Source organism: Neolamprologus brichardi, chromosome 14, assembly GCF_056152115.1.
Source record: "Neolamprologus brichardi isolate AB-2024 chromosome 14, ASM5615211v1, whole genome shotgun sequence".
Classification (NCBI taxonomy): Eukaryota; Metazoa; Chordata; class Actinopteri; order Cichliformes; family Cichlidae; genus Neolamprologus; species Neolamprologus brichardi.
The window spans coordinates 973,492-997,511 of NC_142117.1; the positions used below are offsets into that span (position 1 = coordinate 973,492).

Below are 24,020 nucleotides of genomic sequence, written 5' to 3' on the forward strand. Positions count from 1 at the left end.
TAAGATCAGTTGATTACCTCATAACAAATTGTTTGCTATAGAACGCAGCTCCCACTCTTCATTAATATCATGTACTGTAACTCCCAGGTAACCATGGTTACCCAGCCACACCCAGTAGTCTCCAGAGAGACCAACAGCTGGTGCACGGTGTAACGCCGTGGCTTTCGTAGTCTCTCCTTTTTCTACAGCTCATGTGTTCTTCTTGTGATGGTGCGTCTTGAGGCTCATACATGCCGTCATTTGTTGATCCTAAGAACGTTCCTCAGACCCACTTCTTCAACAACACTAATTAGCCTGCAATTTGTAGCTACTCACTTCACTGTGGCGTTTGTTAGCTTGTCTTTCTTTGGTTTATCTAGACTCCTCCCACAAGCTGATCCAACGTAGTCTGCCCAAGCCTCCCACCTCTGTTTTTTTGTGTGGTTTGTTTGCTGCCATCAACAGCGTGTAATGCATTTAAGTGATACTTCAGACATGAAGTACTCCGACGACAAAAAACTCAACTTTGCTTCCAGATAACTTCAGTTATCAACACTGCCTCCTGGAACAGTTTAAAATGAACATGTCAAAGATCTGTACCTGTCTCCATGTTTCTGTCCCCGCCCCTTTCTTACTGTCCTGGGTCATGTGAGTGCTGCAGTAGTATTAGGCCCACCCTCAATGCTCTCATTGGCTGAGATGCATAATGACGCCCATTTCAAGCCAGCACTGGTCAACATCCCTCCTGTGACCCATGGCTTTTATATTCAGAGCCAGTGAGCACTTTCACAATAATCATGATTTTAAAAACTGTGATTAAAATAATTGTTGGTCTTAATCAGTTAAAACCAACAATTGCAAGTTAATCTGTTATTATCTCATCTGTTATTATAATGAGATAATAACAGATTAACTTGCACTAATAATTAGACTTTGGTGACAAACTGATGTGATCTCCATGTTTCCTTTGTTGGACTGTGGGCGAGTGTCAGAACTGAATGTACTGAGTAACACGTAGAGTGTAAATATGTGTCAGTTCCAGTTTTAGAGCTCTAAAGTGCAGCTATCATGTTAGGAATATGTTAGGAATAGACAGTAACACTGAGCACACTGATATCAAATCTTTATTTTACCACTCGCTGCATTCTTGATGTTCATGAATTCAGCAGGTTCATGATTGTCTGCAGCATTAATCTCATATTTCCATTAAAAGTGTTGAATTTGACTGTTTGATGTTCTTTATGATCTCTGGCACCAGTTCATCTGTAGGCTGAGCTCAGTCCATCCATTTAGTGAAATGATGTTTAAAGGTCTCCTTGTTCTGTGAGCGTGCACAGATCCTGAAGCAGAAAGCCTGGGTTACAGAGAAATGATCATCACTGTGATGATGCTCATCATCTCTGACTGGGATTTGAGGTTTTGTCAAAGCAGCAAAGAAAGCCTGGCTATGTTGGACTGGGTGTGGAAGGAGCTCCCAGTTTGAGTTTAGGAGACAGACACTCTTTACTTTGAAGATCAGCTTCAAACTTTCCTTTTTGATAAAGCTTATAGTTCGAGCTGGATCAGGTGACCCTGAACCATCCCTTAGTTATGCTGCTATAGGCTCAGGCTGTTGGTGGACTTCCCATGATGCTCTGCTTTCTTCTTCACTCCCCTCTTTTCACTCCTGATGCTTTTATATGTCACTACTGCATGTCCTTAACTTTTGTCTTCTCTCTCCTTAGTTTGTGTTTTGTTCTTGTCTCTCTGAGCTCATCTCTTCTCTTTCCCCTCACCCTGCAACCAGTCATGGTAGATACTCCTCCTGGAGCCTGTTTTCACTGGGAGGATCTTTGTGTCAAAGGGAGTTCTTCTTCCCACCATCACCAAGTGCTGCTCACAGTGGATTGTCTGATGGTTGGGGCTTTCTCTCTAATATTGGAGGCTGTCACCTTACACTGTTAAACAGCTTGAGATGTTTTGTGTGTCTGCAGTCTGTCAGGCTGTCTGATCACAGAGGAAGGCTGTACTTCTCTGGCCTCAGCTCTGAGCTCCAACCCCTCCCATCTGAGAGAGCTGGACCTGAGCTACAATCATCCAGGTGATACAGGACTGAAGCTGCTGTCGTCTGGACTGAAGGATCCAGGCTGTAGACTAGACACTCTCAGGTATGGAGAGAATGTCTGATAGAGGAGGAAGAGCTGGAAACATTTCCTGTGTCCTTCACTCACTTCCTGTTTGTTTCCTGTAGATGAGACATGAACAATCACACATGCAGGAATATTTTTAGGGACAGACACACTAGTCTAACTGGATAGTACATGGATATTTATGTAGGGGGTCTCCCAGTAGTCTGTTTGCAGGAACATTTAGGTCACCGGTTTACCTGAGATAGTGGTCACTGTGTACCTAATAAAGTGTCAGCCATGTGTATGTTTCCCATGCTGTATGTCCGCAGTGATAGTGACAGAAGGATGAAAGAAGGCTGTGAATCATTTCAGTCTGTGTGTGTAACAAAGAGGCAGACAGGAGCAGCTAACATTTGGAAATGAAAGCTTAAATACTGGAAACTCTACATTCACATTCAATAAATTTGTTCTCAAGTGGACATTTAGCAGCTAATGCTAACACTCTTTTCCCTTGCTTTCTACAACTTGAGCAGCTATTGCTAAGTAGGCCACTTTGCTCTGCTATGGATTTGTGTGAGCATGATAGAAACTCTGATAAGCTAATGCTGATAAGCTAATGCTGTTTATGGGCCCTGTTAGAATCAATATTTCATTCTCATTCTGTTGTTTGAGAACAATATTAACGTCTCACATCATTATAACACATTCACCTCAAATTACTCCCTAATATAATGCCAATTTACATCAAATTAGCATTAGCTGCTCATATTGTTATAAGGAAAGAGAAAGCGGTATTAGCATTTGCTGCTAATTATTCACCCCTAATTAGTCAGCCATTAATGGCAGCCTACTTAGCATTAACTCCTGACATTGTTATAATGCAGAGGAAAAGAGTTACCATTATTGGATAATGCTAATTCACATCAAATTAGCATTAGTTGATAACGATAGACTTTGTATCATTAGCTGCTGTCATTCTTACAAAGCAAACAGTATGAACATTAGCTGTTAATGCTTTTTCATCTAAAATTAGAATTAGCCACTAATGGCGTATTGTTTAAAAGTAAGAAAAAACATTGTTAGCATAAGCGGAAAAGCTTTATCGATCGCTGCAGCCAAACTCTGGAACAGTTGCCCTTCACATCAGGTCGTCACCAACACGCGACATTTTTAAAACCCGGTTGGAAACACATTTGTACTCTGTAACTTTCAATTCTGACGAGTCTTTATAGTAATTACTGTGTATGTTTCCTATTTTATCTCTACTCTGTGCAGCACTTTGGCTCAACCTGTTTTTAAATGTGCTGATAAATAAATGTAGATTTCTTTGAATAAAACAGTGGAGCCGAGCTTTGAGCTCAGTGTGTAACAGTGTGTGTATGAGAGCCATGTAATGTCCATGTGTGCATGCTGACTGTGCTGCTCTGACCCCCCTCCTCCTTTCAGGGTGGAGCCTGCTGGAGTCCGATGGTTGAGACCAGGTCTGAGGAAGTGTAAGTGTGTTTTTAATGGGATTCACGAAAACAAAGCAGCACACATTCAACCATCTTCATCATGTCAGGAGTCATCATCAAAGTGTCAATGAACAGATGATGGATCAATAACTGCAGCTGGATTGTGTTTGTTCTCTCCATCAGATTCCTGTCAACTCACAATCGACACAAACACAGTGAACACAAAGCTCCAACTGTCTGACAACAACAGGAAGGTGACACGTGTGAAGGAGGTTCAGTCATATCCTGATCATCCAGACAGATTTGATGGTTTTAATCCTCAGCTGCTGTGTAGAGATGGTCTGACTGGTCGCTGTTACTGGGAGGTCGAGTGGAGAGGAGAGGTTTTTATATCAGTGAGTTACAGAAGCATCAGAAGGAAAGGAGACAGTGTTGACTGTTTGTTTGGATGGAATGATCAGTCCTGGAGTCTGTGCTGCTCTGATAATGGTCCTGAGTTTGTCAGGCACAATAACAGAGACACATCCATCTCCTCCTCCTCCTCCTCCTCCTCCTCCTTCTTCTCCTTCCCTGTCTTTAACAGAGCAGCAGTGTATGTGGACTGTCCTGCTGGCACTCTGTCCTTCTACAGAGTCTCCTCTGACACTCTGATCCACCTCCACACCTTCAACACCACATTCACTCAAACTCTTTATCCTGGGTTTTACTTCTATCCTGGTGCCTCAGTGTCCCTGTGCTGAGTGGGGTGTAAAGAGTGTCTCCTGTTACAGAAACACTCTGACTGTTGAACAGATAGTTCAGTCTGTACAAGTCTGTCTCTTTCACTCACAAACACGTTTTCAGATTCATGGATTCAATCAGTTGATGTTTGAAACTCTTCTAAATGATTCCTTGTAAACTTCTTCCTCTTCAGTCACAAACAAACAGGAAGTGATGTCACATGTGTTCCTGTCCACACAGCAGAATGAGTCTATTGCTGACAGTGATGTACAAACAGAGTGAGCATTTCTGAGGCCCAAAATAAACTGAGTAGTTCACTGAATGAACAATGGACTGTGAGCTCAGTTCCTTCATCATTAGTATGGATTATATATGTATATGTATTATATTAGTATCATATATATCAGGTGCTGCTGGTTTCAGTCATTGTGCAAATGTGCTGTTTGTAAGGTTGTAAAGCTGCAGTCAGCTGAGACTGAAGAAGTCACCTGATCAGTGAGCAAACGTTTGTGAAAACGTCCAGATGAACAGAATCAACCTTTTGGGATCAGCCAGCAATGCAGCATCATTGTTGTTCAGGTTCAGAGGTTTGCAGGAATGAACCGATGACCAGAAACAGCTGCAAAGTCCAATAAAATACCAGCTGGAGTTCAGCTGCATTTGAAGAAGTCAAAGAAAAGTAAGGATGGCAAAGGGCGATGTTTTCTTCCAAAGAACTGAAAACATGGTCGACGCCTCATTAGAAGAATAATCTGGACATTTGTGAGGAACTCTAACCAAGAAAGCAACACAAGAAAGCAACGTCAAACAGATCCAACAGACAGTTTCCATGACTGGAAGTGTTGAGTGTAAAAATGCTACATTGCATTATTGCATCCTCTCACCACAGGAGGTGCTGTTGGCACCACTGATTGCTGATCAGCTGTTCTCTGATGATCTGATTGATACTGTGAATAACGGGACTCACTGAACTCTGTGACACAGTGAAGATTACAGAGTTTAACTTCAACATCTGACTGACGTCACACAGACAGAAGGATGAACCAGTGAGGCACAGAACACAGTTACTGGAGATACTGGATCAGCTCCATGTGAACCTCTGATGGAGAAGCTGCTGAGCCAGAGAAACATCAGGACATGACAGGCAGCTGCACTTATCTAACAACATGTAGCAGAGCTGATCTATGTTAGAGGATCTATCACAGCAGCTGAAGCCAAAGTCCAACACTGGATAGCAGCTGAGCCTGTGCTGAGTGTAGTGTTACAGGAAAAGGGCAGAAACACTGACACTGGTAGCTCACAGTGATGCTGACTGGGGCACAGAGCTGAATGATGCAGCATCAGGACACTGTTTCAGTCTGACTGACAGAGAAACCTGTAGCTGTATCTACATGTGAGGCAGAGGCTACACAAGCAGCTTTCTATGTTTCACAGTGACTGAGATCTTCAGTGGGGGTGGACATGCTCCTGTACAGACCTCTGAGGAGAACCAAGGTGCAGTCAAAGAGTCCAGTCTGTCCTCACAGATGTGAACATGTGGTTTCATCAGGTCTGCTGTCAGCTAGCAGGCTCACATCAGAATCACTGTTCCTGAAAAACACAGTCTGTGTGACATCATCAGTCAGCTGATCGTCCCAGATCTGAATGGTTTCTGTCTCTACTGAGGAAGTCAGAGAATATCACTGAGGTGTGGATCAGGTCTGAGTGAGCTGTGGAGGGACAGCTTTAAACAGTCCACAGGTCTCACGTCCTGCTCAGTCTGGTAGCAGATACCTCGTATTGTTCCAGATGTGCTGACATCACCAGCAGCAGCAGCACAGCTGTGTGATACGATGAATCTCAGTTATTGATCCAACACACAGTAAATACAAAGATCAGGATTTCTGAGAGGAATCATTATGAGTCTGAACACATGGTCACTGAATGTTAGTCTCCACAATAATAAGCTAACACAACCAAACACAGCTTTCAGCTCTTATTTTGAAACTAGCTTATTTAGAGAGCTGTGATGTGAGCGTGCCTGGCTCTGAGGCACTTGGGTCAGCCTCTGTTGTTTAGAAGTGTTACAGACTGTGAATGACACAGACCTGTCAGTTTTCATGTTTGTCTGTAACACAGCTCAGGGGCTCCATGCTGAACGCATCCATCCAGTGTTATTGATCCAGTACTAATACCAGCATTGGGATCAATACTACAATACACAATCACATGTGTCCACGTGATGTGTTTGACCAGCTTTATTAATTAACGATCAATCAACTTATTTACTGCATCTGAGTCCAGCTTCATTTAAATGATCCAACCATGAAAATGGCATCAGTCTGTTGTTCAGATACTGAGAAGGGACACAAACAACGCTGATCCAGGAGGGTTAGGTCAAACGAGGATTTTAATGCACACACGCGGTGAGAGATGAACACTGTTACACAATCAGCATCGATCTCTGCCTAGCAATACACAAGCAGATGTTTTATACCATCAGGTTTATTTTCATGACGCCCCCTCATACGTCAAACAGATACAATATATGCATAAGCTTCAAAACCACAAACGTTCTGTTAACGACTTTAACAAAGTTTAAAAGAGCATCTTCTTCGCCTCCGTGACAGGTGCTTCTGGTAGCTCATCTCGCTCTCGCTTCTCCAAAACCTCGGGTCATGCTCTGCAACAAACTAGCAATTCTGCACGCACAAAAATGCAGTTACAAACAAAATATATCTGAACTCTCACCTAGAACATAAGCCTACCTACAGTGTGTGTGTGTGTGTGTGTGTGTGTGTGTGTGTGTGTGTGTGTGTGTGTGTGTGTGTCCTGACCTCACTCTGTGTCACCTCTCACCCACTAACGCTCACAACCAGACAGAGGCCACCCTCAGATGTGTAGCAGTTTACTAAAACTATATATATGTAATATATTGAATAAATGCTGTAAATGAATGCCACTACTCAAAGCTTAATAAAAAGGATATAAATGAATAAAAGATAACAATGAATAACCTGGTTATTCAAATAGCATCCTCCCAACAGCTCCTCAAAGTAACTCACACTTAGACTCTTTTTAGTTTCACTTTCACAAGCACGCTCTGCAAAAGCCTGCGCTTCCTGTCTACTTTGGCACAGAGTGTACTCAGAGTTAAGCCTTTCTTTTATAATGCAATGTAATCTGCATATAAACATTTAAGATTATAGATTTAACTCAACAGTTTAAAGTGGTTATAACTGCACCTGTAATAAAAGTTAATTGGGTGCCAATATGTTTAAACATCTGAATACAATATCAATGCTGTAGATTATGTTATTAATGTTATTAATGCAATGGTAATGATGATTGTTAAGGTGAATTGTTAAATGTTTGTCATTTTTATGTTACCATTTGTACATTGTTTTAAGGAATTCTTTCTGTCCTCCCCTCCCCAGATCCTTAAGATTCTGGGAGGGGGGCAGTAGTGTTTTTAATCACAGGAACATCCTTGTGAAGGTCTGTTTGATGTTGGTAAACTTGCTCCCCTTTGTATGGCTTCACTGTGTTATCTAGGGTGTGGGGGAGACTACCCTCTTTATGACCAAGGATGTTCCTGTGCTTTTATGTTATATGACCCTTTGATCAGCAGTATACACACACACACACACACACACACACAGTGCCTTGTCTTTGTAACCAAGGGGGGTTACGTGGGGAAGTTTATTGTGTGAACATTGTCAATAAAAGGAGGCAAGAGGGGGCGGTCGGGGAGGTCATTTGTAATGAGCTGAGATACCGACAAGGCCTCCCTTGCAAGTAAAAAGATCGATCGCTGTTGCCTTGTTTTTCTTTCACAGGAATAAGTTCTGGGATCAGCGGGGTCTGACTTTAGACCCAGCAATGATGACCATGAACAATAGCAGTGAAATATTTCTCTGATCTCCACAAGTCCTACAGAAGCACTTAATGCTAACAGGAAGTCATTTATTAAGGTGGAATAACACAGAGACACAACCACTCACAGTTAACCTGACCCCAATAACTGCATGTGTTGGGACTGTGGGAGGAAGCCGGAGTACCGGAGAGGACGCACACAAACACGGGAGAGCATGAAGCTCAGCACTGAAACAAAGATGGTGGATTTGACCTCAGGACCAGGTGCGTAATTTCCAGGGGGGTTACGGGGGTCATGACCCCCCAATAATCAGATCCAGCCAATATAATTTCATCATTCCAGTTTATAAAATTATGAATTATCTTGAGTTTCTTTAATCATTTCAATTATTATCAGCAAAATAGTTTAATGTTTAATCATCTAGTAATGTAACCCCGCCTCCTCCGCCACGTACTTGGTATTACCCAACCGGCTTTCTCTACCAAACCTTCACTGTTTGCTGTGTTTGTTAGCGCAGTCGCTGGTGCCAGAGACTGCCAGTGACTTCAGTCTGAGGGTTTGAAGTTTCCATGTCTGTGTGATGTGTGGTGTGAAGGCTGCTGGTTAAACTGGGACTCACTGGTTAAAGCACTGAGTGCTCATAGAGAGATGCTCCATGAGTCCCAGTACAGACTACAAACATGGTGGAAACTTAGCTTTGATATCCACACACTCTGCACGTCTGTGAGTAACTGTGATGAAGATGTGCAGAGATCTGTGTACAAACAGGAGAAAGACTGTAAAGACTCTGTGCTTCTAACAGCCTCTGTTAACATATGTGAGGCTGTTTGTTGTTGTTGCCATGGAGCTTTTCACTGTTTGGGTCAGCAGGTCATGTGATCAGGTTTGTTCTGTGAAAGCTCGACGATGGTTCAGTGTCAGGGTTTGTTTGCATTCATCAATAAATATCTAAATAAATCAAAGACTCCATGTTTTTTCTTTCATCATGTGACCTCTGCTCATCCATCTCTGTGTGTATCAGGATACATTTAGTTCATAATACACAGAAAAATCAGAGTTATTACCTGTAATAAATGTGAAAGTAAAGATTCCTGCAGTGATAACCAGGCAGGACTGAAACACATCCAAGCTGTCACCACGGTAACAGCACCGTCCATCCACAGGTGAGGGGAGGAGCAAAAAGAGGGACTTTCACCATACATACATACACCACAGTTGACAGGTAACCCTATTGGAGTCGCCATAGTGACTAGAGATGGCACGATACCACTTTTTTTATGTCCGATACCGATATCATAAATTTGGATATCTGCTGATACCGATATGAATCCGATATAGTGTTTTTAATCAATAAAACAGTTTTTTTAATATCTTGCTGCATTTTGCCTAAGTTTATACTCAAGTTTAAAAAACAAAACACTAAAGCTATTCTGTTAGACCTGTATGCAAAAAAATATTTCATAGTTCAGCAACACTGATCAATCTAATAAACTTAAACCTGCTCCATCCTCCCTATTCTGGTATTTTAAAGAGTACTTAGCGTAAATATTAAGCAAACTGACTAACAGGGTCCAACTCCCAGTAACAAAAAAAAAAAATAGGGAACCACCCCCCACCTCATGATGCTTAATCGACGTAATCAACCTTAATTTGATGCAGTGTGGGGAAAAAATGCACAGAAATCAATTATTTTCCAAGAAATATTAAAAAGATTTAACATCTTTCTTCAACAGAACTGCAGACTGCACAGATGGTACCTTCCCAAAGGAAAAAGTACAATAGCTTACTAGGTCTCAATGGAAAATTGTACTTAGTAGTCAGTATAATCTTTTAATAATATAAGTTTGCATATGGTAGTGATAGGATGTGCGATCCTTAATAGTCTGCAAAAGCTTTGCGTGCATTCCAGAGTGCTCTGGCGTTCACCCCCACATCCTAGGAGCACGGGAAAGGTCGTACCTTGTCTTATTGTTTTACGGTAGGATTAACGTAGCTATGTCAGTTTTAGTCTAAGTGCCTTTTTTACATATAGATGAACTGTTGGATTTTCCAGACCAGCAGGTTAAGGGAAGTCGTTTATGGGTTCACACTCTGACACACACACATACATATACACCTCCACATTCCAATGTAAGGAACAAGCACCCACTGATGTATAAATAAAGACCAGGGCAGTCCTCAGCGCGAGTCTCTGAGCCTCACTCTTGTGCGTGCGCTCTGGTGACTGCCCTTGCTAGCAAGAAAAATGTGTGTTTCTCTGATTCTCAGCTGAAGAAGTGTTTTAGAATACATCTCTTGACATTATTTGGTCCTTCGTAGCCGGATCAGAAAATATCAGAACTGTTATCTGTGACTCTGTTCCACTGCTTTTACCTAACCTTTTACCTGTATCTCAAAGACCTGCTTTAGTTGGATGAGCAGGCGACCACATTGGTTTGAGTCCGACCTGCGGCCCTTTGCTGCGTGTGTCCCCCTCCTTCCTCTTCACCGTGTCTGTCTAATAAGGCCAAACACAGACTGTAGGCTTAGCCGTGGTTCTGAAAGTCCAATGGAAGGTCAAAGTTCACGACCGGCAGTGTTGTGACATACATACCTACTGCATGTAGAGTTCACCTGAGTGTACAGTGACAGTAAGATGTCTTTGCACAGGTGAAACAGCCCACAGTGTTGCAGGGTTTCACAGGGTGCTGCAGCCTCCAGCAGTGGGCCTTCTCCAAACGTGACACTTAAATACTCGCTGTGTCAGCATCACAACTTTATATTGCTGCTGCTAAAATCAGTGGTTACAGTGATCAAAGTTCATTTGATATCATACTGCAGCTCATTGCAATGCCATGATGCATGAGTGCTCATCATTTGGCTTCTGGTCTTATGACAGGACCACAGTCATGTGGACAAAAAGTACACGGCTGCTTTGAACTGTGTGACTTTTGAATCAGTTGACATGAAATGTAACAAAGATAATGTTACACAATGTGTTTTGTGCTATTAGACCTTGGTCTCTTTGAGTAATATGTGACAGTAGCTTCTTTAAAAAAGACACTAAGAAAAAAGCCTTCATGAGTATCTGCAGCGTTAAGCCAGTGCAGACTTTCAAATCCCATCTGTCTCACAATGGCTTCATGCTGACAATCCCAAACACACTGCCAGTGCAGTAAAAGCATATCATGATAGAAAAACACACAGTGGGTCATTGTTGTGGACTGGCCACACTGGACCTGGAGCTTCAGGTTAAATATTCCCAAAGAGACGAGAGCTCGTGTGAGACAGGTTAGGCTGTTTGGACCAAATCTTTGAAGCTCGTTAGACCTGTACAGGCTGCATGTTTCATACATTGCTCCCATTTAGTATTTTCCTAGGAAAACATAAAGAAATAAGAGGTGGCTACTGTAGCTGTTATCTTGTAGAATTAATATATTGATGTAAAAATAGTAAAACATGGGGTGTTTTGCACTTGGACCTACATCCATATGAACCTGATAACCTGCTGATGGCTAAATGATGTCACAGGGCTGTTACTGTCAAAAACACTGAGACCACTTACACTTTTTCTGAGTCTGGGTTGATGTCATTCAAACAAAGAGTTCATACACAAACCATCAAAATTCAAGTCTGGCACCAGTTTTGCCACAAAGCAGCATTTCGACGTCTTTATTGGGCAACAAACAAAAAAGAAACGATATAATTATATGCAGAGACCTGGAGTTGACTGTGTGACTATGACAGGGATGGGTTTAAACAGAATCTTTAAGCTGAAGAAATGAATGAACTTTAAACAAACTGCTCTCCCAACAAAGAGCAGCCTCCCCAAAAACACACCGTCGGCTGTTTGAGTTGAAAGCTCCCAGTTCTGCTGTGACAGGGACTACGTCACTGTCTTGCTGTCCAATCGTGTCCCTCAGCTCCTTCTTCTGCCTCGTTCTCTGGTGGAGACATGCTGGAGTACTTGGTGCAGACGGGGAACATCTGAGAAGCGGACGGCCTTTTGGCTACGTGGTTTCACCGAGCCAACAGCAAGGAGGACATGTACAAAGCGCTCATGGGTAAAAACACCCAAACTCACACAGACAACACTGCATTATTTGTTGGTGTTGGTGCCTGAACCTACAGTCAGGTACAGACAAAACACCGCCTCCTGTCATCTTTTCAGGTGACACCATGATCTTGGAAGCTGACGTCACTCTCATGGGTTATGGGACCCCTGATGAAAAGCCAGTGCCGATCATGGCACACCCTCCCGACATATATAGTGACAACACTCTCGACGAATGGTTAGATGCTGTACTGGCTTCTGGAAAAGGTTCAGATCAGAGCTGTCTCCACAGAACATTCATCAGATCAGTTTTTAAAGGCGTGTTTGTTTGCAGGCATCAAGTTGGACTTTAAGGCTCTGGAATCAGTGGGTTTGTCACTGGACCTGCTTAAACAAAAGGAAAGCAACAAGGGAATAAACAGACCTGTGTGGCTGAATGCAGACATCCTCAGAGGCCCCAACGTCCCAAGCTTTGTTGCTCCAGTCAATGGAAGCGGGTATGAAATCCTAGCTAGACCGGACACAGACCCTCGGACAGAGTTCAGAGTTAGGAAGAGAAAATGTCTAACATCTAAAGACTGATTGGAAGGTTGGTGGTTCGATCCCTGGCTCCTCCAGTCTGCATGCCAAGTGTCCCTGGGCATGATACTAGCCCCAGGTTGCTCTCCGATCTCAGCATGAATGTAGTTAGGAAGCACTAAAAGCTTAGAAGAAAGTGATTGGGTGAGCGTGGTGTGGAGAACTTGGGAGAGCAGGAAAGCGCTATGTAAGAATCAGTCCATGTCTCCCTCTTTTTTCAGGTTTTTGGAGCTCGTTCAGGACAAGTTTCCAGATGTGACTTTGTCTCCTGGATGGAAGGTATAGCATGCTCACAGTAAGAATCCCATTGAACCACTGTAGCAGGCATGTGACGAGGCTCTGGGAATGTTCCTGTCAGAAACAGGAAGAGACTCGAGGAATCCTGAACTGATATTTATGAGACAATTCAAAGAAGAATTTTAACTTTGAGCTTCAAAACAATCCTTTGAGCTAAAGTAGACAAAACAGCTTTTATGTTCTTGTGATCCCTAAAATTAAAGACAGTTGGATTAATGTTGGCATACATTACCCATCAAGAGTTTGGACACCTTCTCATTTAATGGTTTTCTTTATTTCTACTACTTTCTACACTGCAGATACTGAAGACATCAAAGCAAGATATATGGAATTATGTAGCAAAGGAAAAATGATAACTGTAAATGTATTTTAGATTCTTGTAAGTAGGCGCCCTTTGTTTTGTTGACAGAGCTGCGGCCTTCTCTCAGCTTCATGATGTCGTCACCTGAGATGGTTTCACCTCACAGGTGAGCCTGTCAGGGTTCATTGGTGGTGTTGGGACCATCAGTCGTGTTGTGCAGAAGTCAGGGCTGTTAGCTGTGTACCAACCTATTTGACAACTGTGGAAATTCATATTATGGCAAGAACCAATGAGCTAAGTAAAGAGAAACAACAGCCCATCATTACTGTAAGAACTGAAGGTCAGTCGGAGACGTTGAATGTGTCCCCAAGTGCAGTCAGAAAAACCATCAAGACTACGATGAAACTGTCTGACATGAGGACGCCCCAGGAAAGGAAGACGAGGAGTCCCTCTGCTGCTGAGGATACATTCATCCGAGTCACCAGCCTCAGAAATCACAAGTTAACAGCAGCTCAGATTAGAGCCCAGATAAATGTCACACAGAGCTCCAGTAGCAGACACATCTCTACATGTTCAGAGCAGACTGTGGGAATCAGGCCTTTATGGTCAAACAGCTGCTAAGAAACCACGACTAAGGAAAAGCAACAAGAAGAGATTTGTTTGGGCCAAGAAACACGAGGAGTGGACATTAGACCATCTGTGCTTTGGTCTGATGAGTCCAAATCTGAGACCTTTGGTTCCACTTTGTGAACGATGGTCTCTACATGCATGGTTCCCACTGTGAAGCATGGAGTTGATGGTTTGCTGGTGTGGGGGGCTTTACTGGTGACACTGTTGGAGATTTATTTAAACTGAAGGCACACTGACCCAGCATGGCTACCACAGCATCCTGCAGCAACATCCCATCATGTAATGTTCAACAGGACAATGACCCCAAACACACCTGCAGGCTGTGTGAGGGCTGTTTGACCAAGAAGGAGAGTGATGGAGGCCTGGCCTCCACAGTCACCTGGCCTGAACCCAGTGGAGATGGTAAACACATGGTTTATATTTTTGACTGAATAACAGCTGTACCTGCTTTATTTCTTTAGGTACTCTACATTCACCAGCTCACAAACGAAACCTACTCCAGAGCCATGGTGGAAGAAATGTATAACATGATCAAAGACGTACCTCAAAGGGTGAGTGTGAATCCAGGTTTCAGTGGTCCCAGTAGGTGTTCAACACGCTCCCATCCCAACACGCCTGGGACAAATCGTCGGTGTGTTACGTGCTGGGATGAGAACGCTCTGAGGTGTATAACCTGATTTTAACGTGCCAGACTGAAACGCCCGGGCAAAGCACGCTCTCAAAGTTGTACTTTACATATGCTAGCGACATCTGGTGGTAACATTATGATTGACAGTGTGGCACTGTGGCGAGAAACACCAAGAAACTGCCTCAATTGTGCCACGAAGCATTCAGAGATCCCTCATGAGTTTTTTCTGAAGGTAATTTTAAAGTGAACTTGATGTATGACGTCATGTGGCAGCTGAACCTTTGTGTTCACATCGGTCATCAGGATGATGTTCTTAGTGACTCTTGGTGGCAGAAAAGCTGGTTTGAACATTTCTGAACCTGCTGATGTCCTGGGATTTTGACCGTTACAGTAACAATTGTGAAAAACAAAAACTATCTGTTGTTTTGGTAGAAATGAAAGCGACAGAAGTGTTCACAGCTGTGCTGAGCAGAGAGTACAGAGCACAGCTGCTTGATCAGAAATCAGTGTTTGAAGCCGCAGTGGACAGAGGCGGCGTGTTGGACAACGGGGAAGTGACTGCTGCAGAGGTGCGGCAAACATTTGGCCCTTTGAGTATCAGTCGTGGTCACAGCCTGTCCGTCCCTTCATAGCTACGATCTCCTATCACCTCATGATAATGCAGCATGTCACAGATCAGCTGTTCATCCTGATGATGTCAAACTGTAAACCTGCACATGCTGCTGTCGCACCACCTTAAAGTCACACTGAGTCTGTTTCACTAACAGGTGGGGGCAGCGGGATGCTGGTCGTTCGTGTGACCTCTGACAGCAGTCGACCTGGAGTCCTTCTGGTAGAAGGTTCTGGAAGGAGCTCAGAGCCCCTCACACTGCAGGTATCTGTAGATCACCAGCCAACCACCAGCTTGGTTACATTTTTATTAAGGCCAATCATGTGTGTGTTCTCAGGATGTTATTCAGACCCTCGGGCAGACTGCTGATGCCTCCTGGGGAATTTACCTGAGGGTCCATAGTCAGCAGCTTCTGGAGGCTTCTCTTCACCTGCTGCAGTCAGCCTACAGGGCCGACGAGCTCCACAGGCCTGTGTGGATCAGCATGGAGGGCTTACAGAGCAGCGACAGCACAGCAGTAAGCACATCTGATCCCACCTGAAGCAGAGTCTGCAGACAGTACGTTAATAAATAACAGAGCAGACGCATGTAACGTTTAACACACCTGGCTGGAAATCCATCAAACTAGAATCGAGCAGGTGTAGATGTTGGAGCCTCCTTTTGAGGGTCCACCCTGGCTGGGAAACTCATCACACCCCCACAGAAAGAGTTATTTGAGATTAATGTTGGAATTGTAGCAAGCTTGAGTTGTATAAGCTGCCATGTTTGTCAGACGGTCCCCAAGCAAATGCATCCTCTGTTCTTCATGAAGGCTTTTTAGCTGCTCAGGCTTGGTCAGCAAACTCAAGTTCACTACCAATCCAACAATGTCCAGTGCCGATCCAGTTAGACGATGGAAAAGTGTCATTTTTAGGCGCTGGAGCGTTCTTGCTGTTTCATAGTCTTCCTCCTCTTTGCTCCAGGTCTTTGTGTCCACAGTCGAGCGCCTGTTTCCATACGTCACTGTAGTCCTGGCTGAGCACAAATGGCCTCCTCGGATCCCAGCGGCGGTGTCGCAGAGGGTGGCTCTACACCTGAATGCAGCATCGCTGCCCACGGGGCAGGAGCAGCTTTATGCTTTACTGGGAATGATGGACAAATACGACTTTATCATTGAGGTGGACACAAAGAAAGGTGGTGAAGCTGCCGCTGTGGTGAAGGAGCTCAGTGCACAGCGTGCAGGGAGAGCAAGCAGAAGCCTGTATATGCCTATTAATTAATGAAAGACCAAGACAGACTTTTAATTCATTTGAAAGCCTGATGCTTAACATTATCCACCCCAGCTGTGAAACTCAGAAACCAGTCTTACTTGTTATCATCTATCGTCCACCTGGGCCTTACACAGAGTTTCTGTCTGATTTCTCAGACTTTATATCTGATTTAGTTCTGAGCTCAGATAAAATAATTATTGTGGGTGATTTTAACATCCATGTAGATGCTAAAAATGACAGCCTCAACATGGCATTTAATCTGTTGTTAGACTCAATTGGTTTCTCTCAAAATGTAAAAGAACCCACCCACCACTTTAATCACACTCTAGATCTGGTTTTAACATATGGCATAGAAACTGAACATTTAACAGTGTTTCCTGAAAACCCTCTCCTGTCTGATCATTTCTTGATAAAATTTACATTTACAATAATTGATTACGCAGCAGTGGAGAGTGGACTTTATCAAAGTAGATGTCTTTCTGAAAGCGCTGTAACTAAGTTTAAGAATATAATCCAGCCACTGTTATCATCGTCAATGCCCTGTACCAACACAGAGCAGAGCAGCTATCTGAACGCTACCCCAACAGAGGTCGATTATCTTGTTAATAATTTCACCTCCTCACTACGTACGACTCTGGATACTGTAGCTCCAGTGAAAACTAAGGTCTCTAATCAGAAGTACATGACCCCGTGGTATAATTCTCAAACACGTACCCTCAAGCAGACGACTCGTAATCTGGAGAGGAAATGGCGTGTCACAAATTTAGAGGATCATCATTTAGCCTGGAGAAATAGTTTGTTGCTTTATAAGAAAGCCCTCCGCAAAGCCAGAACAGCTTACTATTCGTCACTGATTGAAGAAAATAAGAACAACCCCAGGTTTCTCTTCAGCACTGTAGCCAGGCTGACAAAAAGCCAGAGCTCTTTTGAGCCAACCATCCCTTTAACGTTAACTAGTGATGACTTCATGAACTTCTTCACAAATAAAATTTTTATCATTAGAGAAAAAATTACCAATAATCATCCCACAGATGTAATATTATCTACAGCTACTTGTAGTTCCATTGATGTTAAGTTAGACTCTTTTTTTCCAATCGATCTTTCTGAGTTAACGTCAATAATTACTTCCTCCAAACCATCAACGTGTCTTTTAGACCCCATTCCTACAAAACTGCTCAAAGAAGTTCTGCCATTGATTAATTCTTCGATCTTATATATGATCAACCTATCTCTAATAATCGGCTATGTACCACAGGCCTTCAAGGTGGCTGCAGTTAAACCTTTACTCAAAAAGCCATCTCTAGACCCAGCAGTCTTAGCTAATTATAGGCCAATCTCCAACCTTCCTTTCATATCAAAAATCCTTGAAAGAGTAGTTGTCAAACAGCTAACAGATCATCTGCAGAGGAATGGTTTATTTGAAGAGTTTCAGTCGGGTTTCAGAGCTCATCACAGCACAGAAACAGCTTTAGTGAAGGTTACAAATGATCTTCTTATGGCCTCTGACAGTGGACTCATCTCTGTGCTTGTCCTTCTTGACCTTAGTGCAGCATTCGATACTGTTGACCATAATATTCTATTAGAGCGATTAGAACATGCTGTAGGTATTACAGGTATTGCACTGCAGTGGTTTGTATCATATCTATCTAATAGACTCCAATTTGTGCATGTAAATGGAGAGTCCTCTTCACACACTGAGGTTAATTATGGAGTTCCACAGGGTTCAGTGCTAGGACCAATTCTGTTTACATTATACATGCTTCCCCTAGGCAGCATCATTAGAAGACATAGCATACATTTTCACTGCTATGCAGATGACACCCAGCTCTATCTGTCCATGAAGCCAGATAACACACACCAATTAGTTAAACTGCAGGAATGTCTTAAAGACATAAAGACTTGGATGGCCACTAACTTTCTGCTTCTCAACTCAGATAAAACTGAGGTCATTGTACTCGGCGCTGAAAAGCTTAGAAATTTGGTATCTAACCAGATTCTTACTCTGGATGGCATTACCTTGGCCTCCAGTAACACTGTGAGGAACCTTGGAGTCATTTTTGACCAGGATATGTCCTTCAACGCACATATTAAACAAATATGTAAGACTGCGTTCTTCCATTTGCGCAACATCTCTAAAATTAGAAATATCCTGTCTCAGAGTGACGCTGAAAAACTAGTTCATGCATTTATTACTTCCAGGCTGGACTACTGCAATTCATTATTATCAGGATGTCCAAAAAACTCACTGAAAAGCCTTCAGTTAATCCAAAATGCTGCAGCAAGAGTACTGACAGGGACTAGAAAGAGAGAGCATATTTCTCCTGTTTTGGCTTCCCTTCATTGGCTTCCTGTTAAATCCAGAATTGAATTCAAAATCCTGCTCCTCACATACAAGGTCTTAAATAATCAGGCCCCATCTTATCTTAATGACCTTGTAGTACCATATCACCCTATTAGAGCACTTCGCTCTCGCTGTGCAGGCCTACTTGTTGTTCCTAGAGTATTTAAAAGTAGAATGGGAGGGAGAGCCTTCAGTTTTCAGGCCCCTCTTCTGTGGAACCAGCTTCCAGTTTGGATTCGGGAGACAGACACTATCTCTACTTTTAAGATTAGGCTTAAAACTTTCCTTTTTGCTAAAGCATATAGTTAGGGCTGGACCAGGTGACCCTGAATCCTCCCTTAGTTATGCTGCAATAGATGTAGGCTGCCGGGGGATTCCCATGATGCATTGAGTTTTTCCTTTCCAGTCACCTTTCTCACTCACTATGTATTAACAGACCTCTCTGTATTGAATCGTATCTGTTATTAATCTCTGTCTCTCTTCCACAGCATGTCTTTATCCTGTCTTCCTTCTCTCACCCCAACCGGTCGCAGCAGATGGCCGCCCCTCCCTGAGCCTGGTTCTGCCGGAGGTTTCTTCCTGTTAAAAGGGAGTTTTTCCTTCCCACTGTCGCCAAAGTGCTTGCTCATAGGGGGTCATATGATTGTTGGGCTTTTCTCTGTATCTATGAAGCGCCTTGAGGCGACATTTGTTGTGATTTGGCGCTATATAAATAAAATTGAATTGAATTGAATTGAATATTCTACCTCAGTGATCACAGCAGGTTTCAATGTGCTTTTATATTCAAAGTCACCACAGAGTCTCAGTTTGTCTCAGTGTGTAGATAAATGCTGCTGCTTTGGGTCGCTGAAGTTAACATCATCATACTGTATATATATGATTCAATGATTATTATAACATTCATAATAAATTCTATTAAAGGAACCAAGTCCAAAACCAGAATTAGCCTCTGAGCCTGTGTGAGCCAGTCCAAGGTTTGTGATTGGCTACAGCAGCAGCTGACCACAGCACACACATATGAAACGCTCTCCTGCTGTAGCTAACACTTCACATGCAGCCCGCCTCTCTTACTGACTGCAGCACTGCATTTATTTGCATCCATAAATCTTTAAAGTGTCACAGGTGACATCAGTGCTCTCAGTCTCACTCGGTACTTTTAATGCTGATTTTTGAACGTTTACAACAAAGAAAATCATCCATCACTCGATTAAAACAAGAAAAAAATACAACACAACACTTTATTGTAGTTCAGTGGAAAAAGTGAATATTCATGTTTTAAACCAGCACGTCATGTTGAACTGCAGCAAACAGTTATAGTGTTAAAATGAACCTGCATTAAGTACAAGCCCACACCTGTACAGCTGTTACAGTCATGTACCTCAAACATGAACAGCAGCTTAACAACTCAGTGACTGACACAGCGGCTGATTTTACTCACTTAACAAGTAGATTTTTACTGCTGACCTTTGTATCAATCCATGAAATGATCATAAAGTCTTCCCACCACATAAACCAAGCAGGCTGTCCCTACAGTGAGCGTCTGGTGCTGAGGAGAGCCTCGGACAGGCTGCTGCCGCTGTCACAGTCTGTTCCTGGTCAAGTACTGGCTGCAGGAGCAGAAGGTGTGGTAGAAAGAGGAGGACAGGCCGGCAATATCTGTGGAGATGTAGGGAAGGACCTCCGGAGACGCCTGGTTAAAGTAGCTGATCTGAAAGAAAGATAACACACTAATAACAGCCAGCTGTGATAAGAGTATATGTACGATGCTGTTGTTCTCACCAGTGACTTGTTGTCTTTGGTCTCCAGTATGGTGAATCCAGCACACAGAACCTCTCCTCTGTTATAGCCTTCAGTGGGAGGCTGAGTGGGCAGGGACACTGAGCGTAGGGCGATGACATATGGGTCTCTGAAGGAAAACAGAAAGGGAACGCATCAGGAAATCCTGCAGGACACAGGTGGATGGATCTGGTTCTACTGACCCGCTGCCACATGGCTTCCTTTTGGAGGCCAACAGGATGAAGTCCTGGAGAATCCCTTTTGCCTGATTGGCTGCATTGGGAGATCCCATCGCGCCATGACGCACCGATGGAGTCACCACACGATATATGAAGTCATCGTTGTCGACCAGCTGAATCAGCTCGCACTTCCTGTTTGAGGAAACACATACACACTGTGAAAAAGGTGACTGACAGCACTGTTTAAAGACTGAGCTGCAGTTTACTCCACATGTATCCACGGCAGAGGCAAACAGCTGCTTCTGTGCTTCACCAGCTGAGGGTGGAGCTCGTGCATAGGGACACTGAAGGGGAAACTACATAACAAAGGGCTTGGTGATGACATCACCCAGATCTCCACCCATCTCTGCTGCTTATCCTTCTCAGGGTCGCAGGGGGTGGAGCCTATCCCAGCCGTCTTAGAGGCAGGGTACACACTGGACAGGTCGCCAGTCGGTCGCAGGGCTAAACACGACCATTCACACCTGTGTGAGAGTTTCCAGTTAACCTAACCCACTAACTGCATGTCTTTGGACTGTGGAGGAAGCAGGAGGACAGGGGAGAACCAGGGGGGCGCGGGGAGAACCCAGGGGGACGCGGGGGGAACCAGGGGGAAGCGGGGAGAACCAGGGAAACGCGGGGGGAACATGCAAACTCCCCGGCCTGATGAAATGATAGCATATTAGATGTAAATCAAAACTCAGACTCCTCAGTGACCGATCATGGTCATGCGGGAGCAGGAGTCTGCCCCACTGTGATACCTCAGTGACCGATCCACAACATCCAGTTATTGTTTTAAAACTGGGATTTCCCACAGTAGTCTGCTCCACCAGCACAGGCCCACGGTGTTGACAGCATCGGAGACAAAGCTCCGCCTCCTCCACAGACATGTTCTTTCCACCACCTGCTAGTCATGAGATCAATGCAAAGGGTAAGGCTGCAAATCTAAGCAGCCAGGATGAGTTTCATCTGCAGGCTGGCTCGGCTGGGGGAGAGCCACCGTTCCCCTTTTATTTAAACGTGAGAATAAAGAGACAGACAGGCCCTCACAGCTAATGTCACTTTAACCTTAACTGATAACATGTCAGCCTCAGTGCAAAGTGAGCAGCATGAACCTAAACCACACATCGCTTATTTTTAACCCTGAGCCTCAGAAAAGTCCATCATTGGAATCGGAGAACAATACCGAGGCAGCGAGTAGAAACAGGGCCGAGCGACTGCTGCTGTGAAGCACAGAAACCGCTGATCGTAGCAAAGGTCAAACAGACGAGTCCCAGAGTCTTACTTATAATGCGAGTCCCAGCTCGGCCTGTTGCTCAGCTCAGCGAGTAAATCAAAGGCTCTGTGAGCAGGAACGTCCACCTCACATTCAATCTTGAAACTCAGCATGGACTTCTGCTCCAGGGTGTAAAGCTGAACCTGTGAACACAACATAAAGCACCGATGGGGGCAGACTCACACAAACAAACAGCTCATTAGTGAGAAGCACATACCTGGTCCTTCTCACAGCTCAGGCGCCAGTTGCTTCTGGCTGCCAGCATCTTCAGAGCTGAGACGTTGTTATAGCTCAGATACACCTGGAAGCACAAACACAGGAAACACCACAAACTCATCTCCAGAGCTCAGCGTTAGCAGGCCGCCTCCCGCCATTCAAATACTACTTATTATATATGAATCAGTGCCGTCCAACAGTTCAATTCAACTTTATTTATATAGCGCCAAATCACAACAAAAGTCGCCTCAAGGCGCTTCATAGATACAGAGAAAAACCCAACAATCATATGACCCCCTATGAGCAGCACTTTGGCGACAGTGGGAAGGAAAAACTCCCTTTTAACAGGAAGAAACCTCCAGCAGAACCAGGCTCAGGGAGGGGCGGGGCCATCTGCTGTGATTGGTTGGTGAGAGAAGGAACAGTGTAAGTATTAAGGGTGCAAAATGAAGACAAACTGCTGCAGCACTATTTCTCATCTGCAGTGAAGGTGAAGCACAGCGGTGCGACTCGTCGGCCTGTCGACTAAATCAGTCTGCAGGCGCGGTGAGAGTCTGACTGTGGCTCAGCTTTGGAGCTAAGTGGGACATAAACACGCTGAGGTCTGCTCGCTCAGATCATACACTGACATATAAACTGCAGTGGAACAAACAAATAAAATCACTGAACATCCTTTAAGAAAGAAACAGAAATCATGTCCCAAAAGTCGTGACGACGCACCACCGACACACAGCTGAGACGCTGATGTGGGTGAAAAGAGACTAAATGAGCCTATTAAAGGTTTACTGTGTCCAGCTCAAGCACAGGCTGTGACATCATCAACGACAGCTGATGAGCAGCTCTGTGGAAATCAAAAATACTGTTTTATGTCCGGTTTTTATAGATTCAGCTACAGAAATGAGAACTAATGATGTTTTTGTGACAAGCTGCTAGTAACAAGGTGCCTACACAATCAGTGCCAAGTTGTCTGTTATTTGTAATACAGTAATATACACATGTATGTAAAGAAGGTTTGACTTCTCTCCCGTGAGTCGTGGACTAACGTGAGCAGTACAGGTGACGCGTGGAGCTTCTCCTCACCTGGTTGGTGGGATCCCAGGGAACAGACAGAGGCTCCTCCCCCTGCGTGCGGGAAATGATGTACTTCCTAAACACAGTTACAGGAATCAGGATGATGGCACTGTGGGTCTGTGCAGCTGCACAACAAAAGCTGATGTAAACGCAGAGACTTTAGGGGCTGTTTGGAGACATGTACCTGTCCAGCCTGATCTTTTTCCTGGCTGTTGCCTCCTGAAACCTCCTTTGTCCTTCCTGTAAATGAGAGACACACAGGCAGAGGGCACCAGTGTGTAACACAGCAGGCAGATTCCCAGCACCAGTTTATGACCAGTACACCGATCTGTGCTACAAACTGAGTGGAGTGTTATTACTCGGTGTTTGTTCGTGCTGATAACGATCTACGACTACAGCGAGCGCCCTTCAGCCTGTAACGACACCATGGTCGCTCCATCAGACGGGTTTATGACTGATAACATGATTTGAAGTTCACAGCTCTGATCTTTGCTCAGCCTTCGGCTTAATGGTTAATCGAGTGTTTCTGCACCTTCTGTTTATGATACTCATGTTTTATTCTACAGGACGATCTCCACAAACTGCTTCACCACAGTGTGAATGAAGCTGACACCAACTGTCAATCTACTGCTCCACCCTTTTTAACAACACCACCAGAGGCCATGTTTCCTGCTCAT

The 24,020-nt window shown here is 44.0% G+C and overlaps 3 protein-coding genes and 1 pseudogene across 5 annotated transcripts in view; 2 read left to right on the forward strand and 2 right to left on the reverse strand.

Moving 5' to 3' along the window:
* Positions 1-24,020, reverse strand: part of LOC148098668 (acyl-coenzyme A thioesterase 11-like) — a 175,479-nt gene that overhangs the window by 148,636 nt on the left and 2,823 nt on the right. The window lies entirely within an intron of this gene.
* The window catches only part of LOC148098670 (protein NLRC3-like), a 133,838-nt gene that overhangs the window by 71,835 nt on the left and 37,983 nt on the right, over positions 1-24,020 (forward strand). Inside the window, exons 4-5 of one of the 2 annotated variants that reach the window (XM_087850557.1) lie at positions 3,534-3,580; positions 3,725-6,170. The exons of the other annotated variant lie outside the window; for it this stretch is intronic. Coding sequence (XP_087706683.1) covers positions 3,534-3,580; positions 3,725-4,281 — 604 coding nt within the window. The 3' untranslated portion in view covers positions 4,282-6,170. Of the gene's footprint in view, positions 1-3,533; positions 3,581-3,724; positions 6,171-24,020 lie in introns of those variants that run through there. 2 annotated transcript variants of the gene reach the window in all.
* LOC148098672 (protein FAM151A-like) lies at positions 11,285-16,454 on the forward strand (annotated as a pseudogene). Its single transcript, XR_015720020.1, has 10 exons — positions 11,285-11,387; positions 12,020-12,160; positions 12,268-12,417; positions 12,485-12,647; positions 12,951-13,008; positions 14,419-14,539; positions 15,018-15,179; positions 15,353-15,459; positions 15,533-15,712; positions 16,158-16,454. The product of XR_015720020.1 is annotated as a protein FAM151A-like (transcript).
* LOC148098673 (acyl-coenzyme A thioesterase 11-like) overlaps positions 20,011-24,020 on the reverse strand; it is a 48,091-nt gene continuing 44,081 nt past the window's right edge. Inside the window, exons 10-16 of the mRNA XM_087851384.1 lie at positions 23,528-23,583; positions 23,353-23,419; positions 22,274-22,357; positions 22,066-22,199; positions 20,766-20,933; positions 20,566-20,692; positions 20,011-20,494 (exon numbers count right to left, since the gene is read on the reverse strand). Coding sequence (XP_087707510.1) covers positions 20,366-20,494; positions 20,566-20,692; positions 20,766-20,933; positions 22,066-22,199; positions 22,274-22,357; positions 23,353-23,419; positions 23,528-23,583 — 765 coding nt within the window. The 3' untranslated portion in view covers positions 20,011-20,365. The remainder of the gene's footprint in view (positions 20,495-20,565; positions 20,693-20,765; positions 20,934-22,065; positions 22,200-22,273; positions 22,358-23,352; positions 23,420-23,527; positions 23,584-24,020) is intronic.